The sequence below is a fragment of the Rhopilema esculentum genome, chromosome 4 (assembly GCF_057945365.1).
Source record: "Rhopilema esculentum isolate cy_ngs chromosome 4, ASM5794536v1, whole genome shotgun sequence".
Lineage (NCBI taxonomy): Eukaryota > Metazoa > Cnidaria > Scyphozoa > Rhizostomeae > Rhizostomatidae > Rhopilema > Rhopilema esculentum.
The window spans coordinates 2,081,455-2,096,868 of NC_142818.1; the positions used below are offsets into that span (position 1 = coordinate 2,081,455).

The 15,414-nt window shown below is 35.3% G+C and overlaps 1 protein-coding gene across 2 annotated transcripts in view; it reads right to left on the reverse strand.

The window, feature by feature from the left end:
- The window catches only part of LOC135690728 (epithelial splicing regulatory protein 1), a 42,340-nt gene extending 27,265 nt beyond the window's left edge, over nt 1-15,075 (reverse strand). The window contains exons 1-8 of one of the 2 annotated variants that reach the window (XM_089115026.1): nt 14,023-15,075; nt 9,941-10,315; nt 7,988-8,116; nt 6,521-6,734; nt 5,695-5,778; nt 1,879-2,038; nt 1,345-1,477; nt 618-660 (exon numbers count right to left, since the gene is read on the reverse strand). In XM_089115026.1, the coding sequence (XP_088971152.1) occupies nt 618-660; nt 1,345-1,477; nt 1,879-2,038; nt 5,695-5,778; nt 6,521-6,734; nt 7,988-8,116; nt 9,941-10,069 (892 nt within the window). In that variant the 5' untranslated portion in view covers nt 10,070-10,315; nt 14,023-15,075. Of the gene's footprint in view, nt 1-617; nt 661-735; nt 779-1,344; nt 1,478-1,878; nt 2,039-5,694; nt 5,779-6,520; nt 6,735-7,987; nt 8,117-9,940; nt 10,316-14,022 lie in introns of both variants that reach the window. The other variant, XM_065208369.2, reaches the window with a different exon arrangement.
- Between the last annotated feature and the right edge of the window lie 339 nt (nt 15,076-15,414).

A 15,414-nucleotide genomic window follows, 5' to 3' on the forward strand; every position in this document is an offset into this window, starting at 1 on the left:
TTATGTTTTGGCACAATTTATAAGGAATGGCATCGTTTGAATTGCAAATGGTGTTGTAGAATGCATTTGCTGTAAGTTTAAGGAAAAGTATGAATGCATATTACATAGATTGTTATCATTTGAGCAATAAAGCAGTTTGCTTCTTCCAACATTGGAAGTAAGGAATATAAGATTGTAAAGGAATATGAAATTTCCAGTCTTTTACAGAACTAAAAATATTTGGCAGATGACTTAAACGACATTTGTCTTCCTATCAACCAAAGCTGGCCAGTTCTCAGTATTGTATCGAAGGTTTCTTTTGAATTCTAGATTTAGGAATTTATAATGATTTTTTTCTCCAAAATACTATCTATCAATTGTAACTTTTATGGATGATCCTAGAACTTCAAATAGGATTCTACTGACCTGGCTTTATTTATATTAACTTGTTCAATGGGATAATTTTTGCCAAGAATCCATTTGTTAATCACATGCATTTAAGAATATTTTGACTTATAATAGCAATACAAAAGTGTCTAATTGCTAATGGTATGATTCAATAATTATTTAGAAAGCCGTCCAAGAACAAATAGCAACGGCCAAATTGCAAAGCAAACGCTATCAGTATAGAACATTACCTCGTGCAATTTTTATAAAATCTTGGCGACTTCCTTTGTAAACCTATAAATTAATTAAATATGATATTTGTAAGCTTGAAAACGAATAAATACAAACGCTATCAGAATTGAACATTACCTCGTGCAATTTTTATAAAATCTTGGCGATTTCCTTTGTAAACCTATAAATCAATTAAATATAATATTTGTAGCTTGAAAACGAATAACAAAAATTTGAACCTAATAGAGCTGGATTCTGAAATTTGCTGCAATAATTCAACCTCGACGGACAGTTTGCATTCGAGGTAGTGACATTATGATATTTCAACTAAAAATGGTAGTTACCACCATAACAATAGCAAGTATAAGTAATAATAACATTTTCAAAAAAATTGCAAAACAATTAAAATTTTTGGCTGTTCTTCCTCTCATATGATCCGCCTTTATAACAATCATCCTAGGTCCAACACGGAATATTTACAAATTAGACGGTCGTAGTGGGAAGAAGCAGAGACGAGAGAACAGGGGGCACAGGGGGGCACAGGGGACATTAGGAACACTGGGGGGTACAAGGGCACTAATGGCAAGTGCCCTCCTTATTGTAGAAACAGTTTCTATCTGCAGCTTCCTAAGTTTCCCATCTCTTGCTTACATGCTCCCATTTCAAAATGCTCCCTGCGTCTACGAGCTCTAAAAACGTTGATGCCAGCCAATGCATTTAGAATGAACCCCTGTGTCATTGCCTCACCTCGATGTACCTTCCGGAGAGGTGATGCTTATGCCTTTTCATTGCTAGATCACGGTGCTCCGCAGTTTCAAACCGCACCAGTGCCTCACCATTCCTCCTACCCTTCAAATTCAGACACAGAGCAACACCGCCCCTATAAACAAAATTTACTTCACATTAGCAAGAAATAACATCAGAAACATCTATTAAAGGATTGCAATTTGTTGCCATCAACTGGCTTACATGTTAGATTGTGTTCAGTCAGTTTGGTAAAGTTATCGCCAAGAAGACCGCATGAAGCAAAAACTCCTTCCAATATTGTAACCATTACAGTTAACAAGTCAATTCTCTACCTCTTATCACTTAACTTCTGATTTTATCATTATTTGACATTACCATTTATTGACAATAACAGTCAAAAAAAATTCTATCAAATAAAAGAAATATGAAACACGGATAATAATGTAATTAGATAGTTGAAATAATTCATTCGACTCTGATATTGCGTACGTCAAAACACGTTTTCAATTAAATTTTTTGCATAAAAGTGACAACCTGGTAATATTTAGGCCTTTGAAGAAAGATGCAACATCGTGATCGGAAACCTGCCAGGGTAAACCACGGACTCGGACTACTGTTTCATCCAGAACATGGCCAGTACTCATTCCAGGTGGCAAAATATTCATAATTACCTCAGGGTCGTCAAAGGAATGTTCTGCGGAAAGGAAAACAAACTTATAAAGATAAAAGCACTTTACTGACTGAAAATCAAGATCTGTTGGAGCAAGCTGACTTGACATTTTGAAGCTACGCATGCGTCGTTATCAAACTAACCCGGGTTTGCCCCTGATCCCATTTAGACTACAAAATCGACAGTACCCAGTGTAAACGCTTGTTTGACCTGGGTTACTTTTAACCTTAGGAGAGCCCATGTTAGTTTTTATGGTGTAAGTACAATTTTATTTTGACCTTATACAAGCATGTTGATTTTCCTTTAATGAAATAGCAAGAACGCAGTCAACTAACCCAAAACAATAGGTCACAAATGCTGAAGATATGCTTGAAAATATCGTACATCGTAGAAAAAGAAAAGCTGAAGTAAAAATTCCAAAAACCTCAAATGAACTCGTAACAACGCCATATGTCTTAAATAAGGTAATACATAATTAACATCTATCTCACGGTATTTCCATATGCTGTGAAAAATGAGTCACTCTGAACGTTCCAAATTGCTGTTATTATATATGCATATTATATCTTACTGTTTTAAACCGATGATTATCGATCGAAAAACTAGACAATGTTAATTCATATTTGGTAGGGTAGATTATTTTGCTACTTTATCTTCACTGATTTCATGATGAAAATTAGATTTCATTAGTCATATAATTGGTCAATTGAGCGTGTCCTCTTCCCTTTTTTTTGAATATTACATATCTGTGGAAAATTTTCCAGTCAGCCAAAATAAGGCTCAGTAGAAAATCTTTATACAAAGACAAAATTCAGAGCGGTCAGGCGGCAAGATAGATAAAAAATTTATTAGGACCCTGAGATATGCGCAGAGGAGACGAGTCGCTACATGACCTTATCTAATACGTAATTCACAAACGCCGCTGTTGATTTCAACATATTTTTTCAGCCACTCTCACGTAATAGACCAGGCGGAGAATAGGGGAATGGTCGCCCGAGAGCGAAATTTATGGAACCAAGTGATTTTGGTCAATTGAAGGTTATACGGGGATTTTGGAGGCCATCAGCCTCTTGTTTGTGTTTGAGGTCTCGTTTCTGCGTATATGAAGGTAATCAATGAGAAAACAGTTCAAAAGGAAATAAATTACAATTTTAAAGTTGATTTAGCATATTTCTTGCGCATGAATGACATTGTGCATACCACTATGATATTATGACATTCTTCAGATAGCTATGATATTCAAAAGGCTGCAATGATATTCTACAGACTGTTGTGATAGTCGACAGACAGCAATGACATTGTGCATACCACTATGATATTATGACATTCTTCAGATAGCTATGATATTCAAAAGGATGCAATGATATTCTACAGACTGTTGTGATAGTCGACAGACAGCAATGACATTGTGCATACCACTATGATATTATGACATTCTTCAGATAGCTATGATATTCAAAAGGATGCAATGATATTCTACAGACTGTTGTGATAGTCGACAGACAGCAATGACATTGTGCATACCACTATGATATTATGACATTCTTCAGATAGCTATGATATTCAAAAGGATGCAATGATATTCTACAGACTGTTGTGATAGTCGACAGACAGCAATGACATTGTGCATACCACTATGATATTATGGCATTCTTCAGATAGCTATGATATTCAAAAGGATGCAATGATATTCTACAGACTGTTGTGATAGTCGACAGACAGCAAGGACATTGTGCATACCACTATGATATTATGACATTCTTCAGATAGCTATGATATTCAAAAGGCTGCAATGATATTCTACAGACTGTTGTGATAGTCGACAGACAGCAATGACATTGTGCATACCACTATGATATTATGACATTCTTCAGATAGCTATGATATTCAAAAGGATGCAATGATATTCTACAGACTGTTGTGATAGTCGACAGACAGCAATGACATTGTGCATACCACTATGATATTATGACATTCTTCAGATAGCTATGATATTCAAAAGGCTACAATGATATTCTACAGACTGTTGTGATAGTCGACAGACAGCAATGACATTGTGCATACCACTATGATATTATGACATTCTTCAGATAGCTATGATATTCAAAAGGATGCAATGATATTCTACACACTGTTATGATAGTCGACAGACAGCAATGACATTGTGCATACCACTATGATATTATGATATTCTTCAGACAGCTATGATATTCTGCAGATCGTTATTATATTCAACAGACTACTATCGTATTCTGCAAAATATAATTCTTTCGATTTGCTAACATGGGTAATGGATATTCCAATACCAGCCTAAGATCACTTAGCAGAAATGTACATGCACAAAACAGCAGGTACTTTGATGCTAGGAATTCTTCGTGAATTTCCTACTGTGTAGCCAGCCGTCTGCAGTGAGCCGGTGACTCACAATTAAATTATATCTTCATCATGCTGCATTTTTCCCATGTCAAAGGAGATTTTTCCTTGGAAGAGTTAGCAGGGAGTATTGTTATAATGAGACCCATGAGAACCAATGCTTAAAAAAGATTCTGGTGTCACGTGCGGTTCTGCAAGTGCCGAACAATAGCAGACAAGTTGGGCCTAGCTGTGGGTGGCCTGAAGGGCATATGTGTTGGGCACAAGCCAGCCTTTAGACGCCTTTAAGATAAAAACCTTATGTTTCACCTCTTTCAAATAATATCATGACATAGAACATCAATCGCACCATCGATAGGATTGAAGAACTACCACGCATTTCGGTTAGGTCCGAGTTAAAATTCAATTAATCATAAATGTTCTTGCATGTATTTTTTTGAAGAACATGTATGTATCTGGTCGTAACAATTGCCTCACAATTGTCAATATGCTTTTAAAAGAAATGCGGTGAAATTCTGAATTTAGCTGCCCCATGCAGAAAAGCATAAGTGTAAAATCCATGCATTTCTGCATGGATTTAAGGAAAACTTTAAGGAAAAATGAAAAAAATGAAAAATGCTACTTGTGTCTTATAACTTCAGGTCCATCAGGTTTAAACGTGTAACATTAAAATTATCTAAGCACCTGCATCTTGGCCCATGCAGAAACGCATTATACAGGCAGCCAACTTTTGAGATTACAAAAAAGGCTGCGTCAAGGCCGTTTAAAAGTCGAAAAGTTTAACTTGAATCATGACGCGTTTATAGAATATGCTGGCTGGTAATTTACCAAATCTAACAAAAGAGTAAAATGCTAATTGGACAGAGCAGCACAGTATGTTTTTTGCAAAGTGGAGTATTGATAAAGCTTCAGTTGAAGGAAATGCAAAATCACTTTAATGTAAAGTCCTTAAATATATCTTTGGATGCCAAGTTTTTTAGCAAAATGTTCTCGATTGCATAATTCAAACTAATCTATCATTTATCGCAGAATATGCTAGCTGTCTCCTAAAAGAGCTTGCATAAAAGAGCTAGCAAATATGCTAGCTGTCTACTTACGTAAATAGTAAAAAGAAGAAGCTTGACCTCCATACTTTTTCATTTTGCCAAGAAGACAGTCAAGAACTAATGCACACAGACCTAAATCCCTAGTTAAAATGGATCGAATCTGTGTACAGCCGATAAAACCAAGGAATCTTTATTATAGATTATTTTGATACAAGTGAAATACGTGTTATTGAATAGAAAGATAAAATATATTGGTGTTACCTTTGTTGATCAAGTCAATGACTATTTCCGAACATAGACGACTCTTGCCATCCTTAACTATCAAGTCATAGTCCAGACCAGCATCTAAAATGACAAAATTGCTGCTCAATCTCAAACAATGTGATCCCGAATGCAATTTCATGCACTTCACAATTGCAAAATGAGACATAAAATGATTGAAGATATAACAGCAACACCGAGTTTTTATACGTTCAAGAAAAGTTCAACAAAAAGGTGAGATAAGCTTCTTGCAAATACACTACTCTGCGAGTCCTCCATCTTTACTTTATGCGAATAATGTTTACTTGAAGCATCTCCGCTTTTGCAAATTAACAGCCAGTCAGACTCATCAATGATTGAACATTGCCAACAATTCTCCATTTTTTTCATTTGTTCTGATATGATAACAATGGATTCAAACGTTTGAGCAAAGCAAAAACCAGAGAGCCATGACAATTATTTACAGATCTTAGCATTTCAAGAGAAAAATTCAAGCAATTAAAAAATCATAGCATTTCCAGAGAAACACCAAAAAGTAAATACCGGACAGCAATGACATTTAACTATCGAGCTTAGCATTTCCATAGAAGCACTAAAGTAAATACCGGACAGCGATGACATTTAACTATCGATCTTAGCATTTCCATATAAGCACTAAAGTAAATACTGGACAGCGATGACATTTAACTATCGATCTTAGCATTTCCAGGTAAAAACTTGATAGAACCAACCCCAGAGAGCGATGATTTTATTTAAAAATTTTAGTACTGCACTTGGTGGCTACTGCCATCAAAAGGAGCACATGCATTTCGAATCTTTAACATACCTTCGGCTATTTGTTTCAATGACGTAAAGCTTTTTCCCGACCATTTAGTGTACTCGTGACAGACATTGTGATACTTATGCAGCTCCATGCTTAGCTTGATGCCGTTCCTAATGGCTTGTGGATGCAAACACTGGCGAAATTGTAGGTTGTCACAGGCTGTCAAGGAAATGGTCTTGCTGCCTTTATCTGTGTACGTAGCGATTGTCAAATCAATCTGAAAAATAAGTATTCCTTTGTAATCAACGCAGTATTATATTTAATAGTTGCGAACGACATCAAAACCAGAGGGGTCGGTAGTAACACAAACAAATATGATCTACAATTTAGAAAGAATTGAAATGACTTTGAGTGCCAGAGCCAAGAAAAATCTTTATGAACAGCAAATGTTTTATTTCAAACGAAAAAGCAAAATTTTAGTGACTCCAAATATTAGACGTTAAGATGCTGGTCGTTCTTGCAGGTGGAACGTCGAGATTCATCTTCCACTCGGGGCGGGGCTACATGCATCGAAGAGAGGTCTATAGCTAATGGCTCCTACCAATGGCTAAGCGAAGCCCCTGATCCAGAACCAATTTGGATGCCAGCCAAAGATATTTCCAACACGATCTCATCAAGATATAGCTATCTTGAATATCTCGGAACGGGATACAAGCTGAGTACAGAGTCGAATGGAGGCAAAGCTGGAGAGCGCCGTTTAGTTTAAGCCGCTGAGCAGTCTTTACGAAAAGAGGTCAGGAAAAGAGGCTCTCTTATGATTTGAATTTGCCCTTTTCTAAAAAATGAGATGATATGAAAAAAAAATTTTCTCTTTAATTCACAACGGTTTTTTTAAAAATATTTTACAACGGTTTTTAACGGTTTGTTTTGATAAGAATACTATAAGCTTTGTCAAGCTTCGAAATTTTTATAAAGTTTTCGTTTTGGGCTTTAATATATCTATATTTTTCAAAATCTGATGTGGTTTCAGGTAAAAATCACCCGCCCTCGAAAATAACCCACGCCTATTAAAATAGGAGATATGTCAGTTGCGCAATTGTCAGTGATGAACGTCGCAAAACAACTGGTCAAAAATAAGACAGAACATGCGAGGTAAGGCTGGGCAATATCGTTAAAAATTTGATGATTCTGAGCCTAAATATTCTTATAAAAATAGTGCATATGCATATAAAAATTATCCCATAGTATTAAAAAGTGGCATAGAACAAATAGAAAATCTCATATTTGATAAGCTAGACTAAAAACTCTACATAAATTTCCAAAAATTCTCTAAAGACAAGTTTTTCATTAAATAAATAATTCTTCTAGCATTCGTTACCAATTGTTGCAAAGGTGTTTTGAGTCGAACAATATCTTGCAGCTTTAATCGACTGTGCTAACAATACCACTTTACATTCAGACTAAAAAGAGCAATCGAAGCTGTTAAAAATCTCGCTTTTAAACGACCTCGTTTCCTTGCATGCAACCCACCTGTTCTACAGATTCTTTGAAACTCATCAGTTTGCCGCTTCCTGTGAACGAATTCTTTGTCGGTTGCCGTTTTTCATCCTTGGCTAGAGCTGTTTCAGGCCTAATTGTCATCTTGTCGCTCTGCAGCACCTAAAATTGAGTTTTCAAGGTCAGTATTTAATGTCTCAACTCTGTGATGCAAAACCACCCATTGATTAAAACAATCCTGTGGAGCTAACTACGAAGGGGGCACACTAAAGCTTGAATACTGGTTCAGGCTCCACTAGATGCATTGACTTTTATTTATCAGCTAATCTCATCCCTCTTGCTTCTATAATGGTTAGATTACTATAGCAATTAATTGGTTTTGTTGTGTCATTCCATTACAATATGTGGCATACTCAACGATGTATATTATCAATCTTTCTTTCTCAATCTAAAATGTCAATTGTTGCCTGTTTTTGTTATGCAAAGAGTAACAAAAATAGCCTTGCTTAGGATCAAGCCACTTAAAGTAAAAATTGCTTATGTTGAAAATTCATAGTCTGGTAATTTCTACTAGTAAGTCGAAACATTAAGTTGAATGTTTGGCATCTCAAACGAAAATCCAGAGTCTTTCTAGCAGAGTTTAATTGTGTCATTGAAATCTCTAGCGCTTTAAGGCAAAATAATACCATTTCACTTTTGATGCAGTTTGAAAATATCTATATGCTTGCTGAAATTTGAGAGAAACAAAAAAGTGTTGAGGACAGTAACATAAAAATCTGCGTATCCAAGACCCAATCGATGCCGAAGTTGGAATTCGCAGTCAAATGTTTACCGAATGACGATGTGAAAATGAAATCCAGCTCTAGATTAATCTACAATCGTGTCCAAAACTCCTTGATTCTGTCTTAAAAATTTGGCATGCTATCAATTTTTCCCAAAAAAGCGGCATATCAATTTCTCCACTCCCCCCCCCCCCCCCATATAAATGTTGCTGTCTTATGAGAGCTAAATGATCCAGCATTCGATTTTAGCCCATAAAATCACCCCAACATTGATATAGGTAGAGGGGGTCATGCTGAATAAGAAATGGACATGAAGATCTATCGATGTCTTTATTAGACAACAAAAGAAGCTTATAGTAACTGTTATGCAAGGGATAGAAATATGAACAAATGAAAAACAGGAAACAAGTTTTCGCTTCTTGGTTTACCAGAGGTTTCCTAAATAGACTGGCATTTAAGTAACTGCAACAGAAACTGCTGTTAAAGAAATGCATTCGCCATGAAAAGTTTGAAATCCAAGACCTCCTCATGTTGCAACAAACCTCTTTGATCTATGCATCTTCCATGCGTCAAAAAATATCAAAACTACTATAGATTATTTTGTACTAGGACGAGATAAATTTAAATTTCAAAAAACCTCAGGATAGGCAACTAGGCGTTTCATGTGCAAGATGGTGTTAGTAAAAAATTGTTCAAATATGATTATTCAGGTAAACTTTCCAACGATCTAATCGGGCTCAACATTACCTGTTACCGGATACGGCGTTTAACTCTTGAGCGATGATAGCAAACAGTAACTTTGCGTAGCGGTAATATATTTGAAATACGATCGATCGTGTAATCTCAAAAGCGTGTTAAGCTCTTGTCAAAAACAGTCGAAATGTGCAGATTTGCAATATTGAATATTTAGCATAACATGCTTTACATTTAATTATGAAAAAATCTTCTAAAAGTTCCAGCTTTAATTCAGATTAATTGTGCCTTTTTGATAGCAATAATCATAATGCAAAATTGGGCAACGAAGTTATAAACTTATGATATTTTCAGGCTCCGAAAATTATCATTGAATTATAAATTCTGGCAAAAAGGCCAAAAAAAGTATCTGTGCTTTCATAACTTCTAAGCTTATTATAGCAAAGAAGACTTTGGAGACGTTTCTTGTTACAAGGATCCTTGATGAAGAATACGTAACAGTGAAACATACCTTTTTAAGCTCTGAGTCGATAACAACAATTTCCATTGTAGACAGTTCGGATTCGTCTGTCCCAAGCATTTCATCATTTTTGCCATTAACTGTCAAGTGAAGAGCGACAAAATAATCTGGAATCGGCATATCCAACTGTAGTCTTCAGACTTAGTTCCGAGCGAAACGGTTGTCCGCTTTATGCTCTATTTACTATTTCTCTATCATCAGTTGTGTATTCGATGCAATCAAACGAGCAGGTGACGAGACGCGTTGATCACTCAAGACCTTCTGTCACAGCGAACAAACTCCGTTCTGGAAATGATTAACAGAAAAAAATCCGCCTGCTATTTGCAAAGGTGTACAGGCGCTATTTGCAAAGCAAATAGTAAATATCTAAAACAAACAGAAAAGTGTTGTCAAACAGACAGAATAAAAGTAACCAAATATATAGGAAATTGTGGCAACCTAAGAACTGTAATATAATATAATATAATAAATATAATATAATATAATATAATATAATATAATATAATATAATATAATATAATATAATATAATATAATATAATATAATATAATATAATATAATATAATATAATATAATATAATATAATATAATATAATATAATATAATATAATATAATATAATATAATATAATATAATATAATATAATATAATATAATATAATATAATATAATATAATATAATATAATATAATATAATATAATATAATATAATATAATATAATATAATATAATATAATATAATATAATATAATATAATATAATATAATATAATATAATATAATATAATATAATATAATATAATATAATATAATACCAATCACATCACATCACATCACATCACATCACATCACATCACATCACATCACATCACATCACATCACATCATATCATATCATATCATATCATATCAAATCATATCATATCATATCATATCATATCATATCATATCATATCAAATCAAATCAAATCAAATCAAATCAAATCAAATCATATCATATAATTCTCCAAAGCTTATTACTTCCTTTTTTTCGTTTTAACGACTATATTTCTGCCATTTCACTAAAAATTTCCAAGCAAAGATGACTTTTATTTACATTCTTATGAAAGTGACTGGACCCAGAACTGTGAAGATTAGCAGAAGAAATTACGGAAGAAAATTTTCGCAACGCAATGACTCTAAATCTGGAGTACCTCAAGGTGACATTCTGGTACCCTGCCTCTTCACCATTGCACTAAATTATGCCCTAAATCAAAGGTATCAGACCTTATTCAACCACCAACTACCCATGCTCCTAGACTTGGAATATTCCGTTTATGAGGTTTTTCTGTATAACGGTGGGGCTGGCGAATAGCTTTAATGGTCAAAAGGTAACCTGGTTCTAAACAAGGAGATAGCCAATGGAATGTACATTAGTTAATCTCCATCACAGCAGACAAACACCAAAATTTCATGATTTTGAGTTTGTTCTTGAATCAAATTAAACTGGAGTAGTCTTTAAGCAGCGTCAAACAGCTGCCTAGAACGGATTTCGAAAACTAGCGTCATCTTTTGATCATATGAAGGCCGGGGCTTATTAATATCTTCAGTAATTTTTTTAGGCTTTTATTCATGGACGTTCAGCAGCGACAGGGACTCATTTTCTGTCGTTGGGAAATGCGTAAATCGTTTAATATTATTTTCTGGTTGAAAAAACTAAATCATTTTCATTTCATTTGTTCTGGTTTAGAAATACATCATTCGTTTTTTATCTCAAGATATAGATTCGTCAAAACTACATCTAGTGAAGATCCAGCAAAGATTTCTCGTCTTGTCTGGACTGGAGCAAGTACTGATGAATCAGATGGCGATAATGGGCAGAATATAAAGGCTAATTTTGACTGTGATGAGATAGAAGATCAGAGGATTACTTTTTGCATATGTATCATACAGTTGCCTGATCGTATTAAGCGTGAAACTCGGAGTTGCCATTTTCTGGTCTGCAAACCGAAACGTGTTTTAGCTCTGTCTATAGGGCATTGAGCAGAAGATAAGGCCAGTTTCAAACGTCGAGCTTCTCATGTGTCGAACTTAAATCGAAAATTAAGTGGAGTGCGACGTTTGAATCGATTAGATATGGGAGATTTAATTAAGAGCGGCAGAAAAATTTGGATCGGCAAATCTTGGCGTGCTACCCAAGAAAAGCGCGGCTGGGTTTCAAACGACGAACTTTTCATGTACCGAACTCGATGTATAATATATTTTCAATCCCACAATTCCCTTTCTTGGCAGAGAGCGCATGCCTATAATTGAATTTCGGCGCGAATCGACCTGGAAAGAAAAAAGCCAACATGGAGTCTGCACATGCGAAGGTTCGACCGGTGAATAGTAATTCGTATTAAAAAGCGACTTCTATTTTCTACTGAGGTTTATTTTTTGCGGCTTATAGCGGATGGCTGCTTGCTGAAAACAGCGACTTAGAATCAAAGAAATGCGGTATTCAGCCTGTGGAGAGCAGCAAATGTCTCAAGAGCCAAGATTACATAAGTCGCAATTCAATTATTTCTTATTTCAATTGCTATCCCATCATACTGAGTACGCCCTAAACATAAAAAGACGAAGGTACAACAGCTGAGAGTGACGCAGGACTGACGTCTGAAAACGCGACTGATTAATGCAAAACTGGGCAGCAGACCATGTACCGAGAACAAGAATGATTTAAAACATTTCTTATTTCCATAAAATTTCGGGGACATTTTTGAAATTGGTCTTGTTTGCGAAGATAGTTTTTGTTGTGTTAATATATTCGTATATTCGTTAAGTAACATGCTCAAAAATCGCCAGTTAGATGCAAAGATATATACAAGACAAATAACAAAAAGACCTCAAAGAAAGAAAAAATGTGAAAAAATTGTTATGGAAGAGCAAAAATGATTAGGCAGCAAGCTAAAGGGACAAGGGGAACTTGTCAAAACTTCAAGGGATCAACATCTTTCTATTTTTAGGATTGTTGTTTCCCGTTTTAGCATCTTTCCATCATGCTGTGAACGGAAACCCTGTGTCAATATTGTAGAAGTCATTAGGCAGCAAGCGAAGGACCTTGCCAGCCAAATTTTCTATAAAGATGCCTCAGGGCAATTTTACTTCTAGGTAGGATCACTTCTCCTTTTACTGGAAGTTAACACATTTTGTGTTAGTTGAAACAGCGGGAAGCTTGTAGGTTTGATAATAGAAACCTTGCTTACTGCATATTCCGTATAAACAAGATTATTTTATCTTTGTTTTAATCATGTTGTTGACCGGAATCCGATTCATTTGATAAATGTCTATCTAAAGTTCATTTAAAAATTCGCTAGTTTCATAACAACGATTGGCTGGTGTTGTGTGCTGGCTTTGAAACATTTTCAAGCGGTTGATATTTAAAAGTACTGCGATGCACAAAGCATGCAAATAAAAGCTGGGTTCATTCAATGACAGCTCTTTCTCGAATTAAATAAGCTTCAAAAAGTATTGCAAAAAGTGAGTTGCTGTTTCTTTTTCAATCACTACTTTGATTAAAGTTACAGATAAGAGCATTGTTCTTCAGATTAGTGATGCCAGAAGGAACAAACCGAAACTGGAAATGAGCAACATAAATCAACTGAACTGAGGTTAACGCAGAAATAAAGCCGAAGATACTGAAGAAGAACTAGTGAACCAACATAGTTCATTGTCTGCGCTTCTTGACTAAAAAGAATAATAAACGAGTTTCCTGTTTTAACATCGCGTTCGTGCTGTTCATTGTATTCAAGCTGTTTCTCGTCAACCGCTTTAAGAAAAAAGCTAATGAATGGCAGGTGAAATTAAAAATTATTTTCATGTTATTGCATTGAAGATGAACACTCATGACCAAACGAAGTCGTGTGAAACAAACACGGTACAGCAACGCAATACACGTGTCAGCCGTCCTTCCAAATTCAGTATTTGATTTATATGAACTTCGGAAAGAAAATGATCAATCAAAATCCTAATTAGATAACAGTTGGCCAGCTAAAGCATTGTACAGCTCAAGAAAGGAAATATAGTGTAAATGCATGAAGAAGAATTGGGTAACTTACCAAATCTCTACAGAGCTCACCAATAACGCACAACCGATTGAGGCAGTTGAAACCTTCAACTGAATACCGAGGGGAGAGTTCTCTCGTATCAAGTTGAAACTGAACAACTCATTAAATATGTATATGCACTCTCTTTTCGACAGATATCATCAAAAGCCATTATTAACGAGCTGTACAGGAAAGCATTGGCCGTCGAAAGCTCCGTACTTAGTTCTAAGCCTGAGCTTGTTTCAAAAAAATCGCGCCCTAATTGTTTCTAGATCAACCATAACGAGCGCATACGAGCAAAATAGACTGAAACAAGTGGCTTCTTCTGTTTGTTTACCGAAGCTATTATTGGCAGCAGGTTGCAACGTACAAGTGTGAGTTTGTTAAAGATGTATATAGCACCTGTCCTTTTATTTTGCTTTCATCTCAAATATTGAGCTCGATCTTGCTGTTTCACTCAGATTGTTCACTTTTTTATGCCAAGCCTGCAGTCAAAAAAGACTTTCCATTCGCCAGTGAATAAGCAATTCCAAATTTCAACTGACGGTTTTTCAGTCTCGTTCTTTCATCAAAAAGATGAATAAAATATGAAGGAAATTAGAACAAGTGCTTGGCAGGAAATGGGGTAGGTTGCTTTTTATCAAGGGATGATTGACTACATAATTAATGACAACAAAAGAAGGTAACAAGAAAAAACACTTGCGAAATCATCAGACTTTAAACATCTGTTCGCAAGGAGAAATACCCCCCACAAGGTACTTAGGTACATAGCATTTGAAAATGTTAACATACAATCCACACCACTTTCTGCACACATAGGAAGCCAAAGCAGACTTGGTATCACCAATCCCATAATCCAGTTCCCTAATAGATAATTCAGCGAAATCATACACTGATGATTTTAAACACAAAAGTAAAATCATTTTCAAAATATCCCCAGGCACATTCCCTACAAAAATATACAATCACGCATCATGCATACAGTATTTGTCATGTGTGATATAGTTTTTTTCCTTTACTCTCTACTTTGCCTTTCCCTTTCGGAGCTAAAATCACTAACTTCAACGTTAGAAGAACATTCGAGAAACTTAATATCTAGTAAAATCAAACCTTTCATAAGCTCCCTTTTTTGTTGGTTCTATACGCAGAGGCACATTATATGAACAGCTCTAGGGCTGAAATGAAAATAGCATTTAAGCAAGCATTGCTGCATCATTCTACCATCAGTTCTAGTATATACGCTTCACAGATTAGCAATAAGGTCTTCGGAAAGCAGTGGGCTAAAGTTCATTGCACTGGCAGCCAAATTTGTATGGCAAAATTCAATGCGAGGCATTGCATGCATATCGAGAAACAGTTTATCTCAACTTGGCAAAAATGTATGCCAGATAGAAATTGAAACTA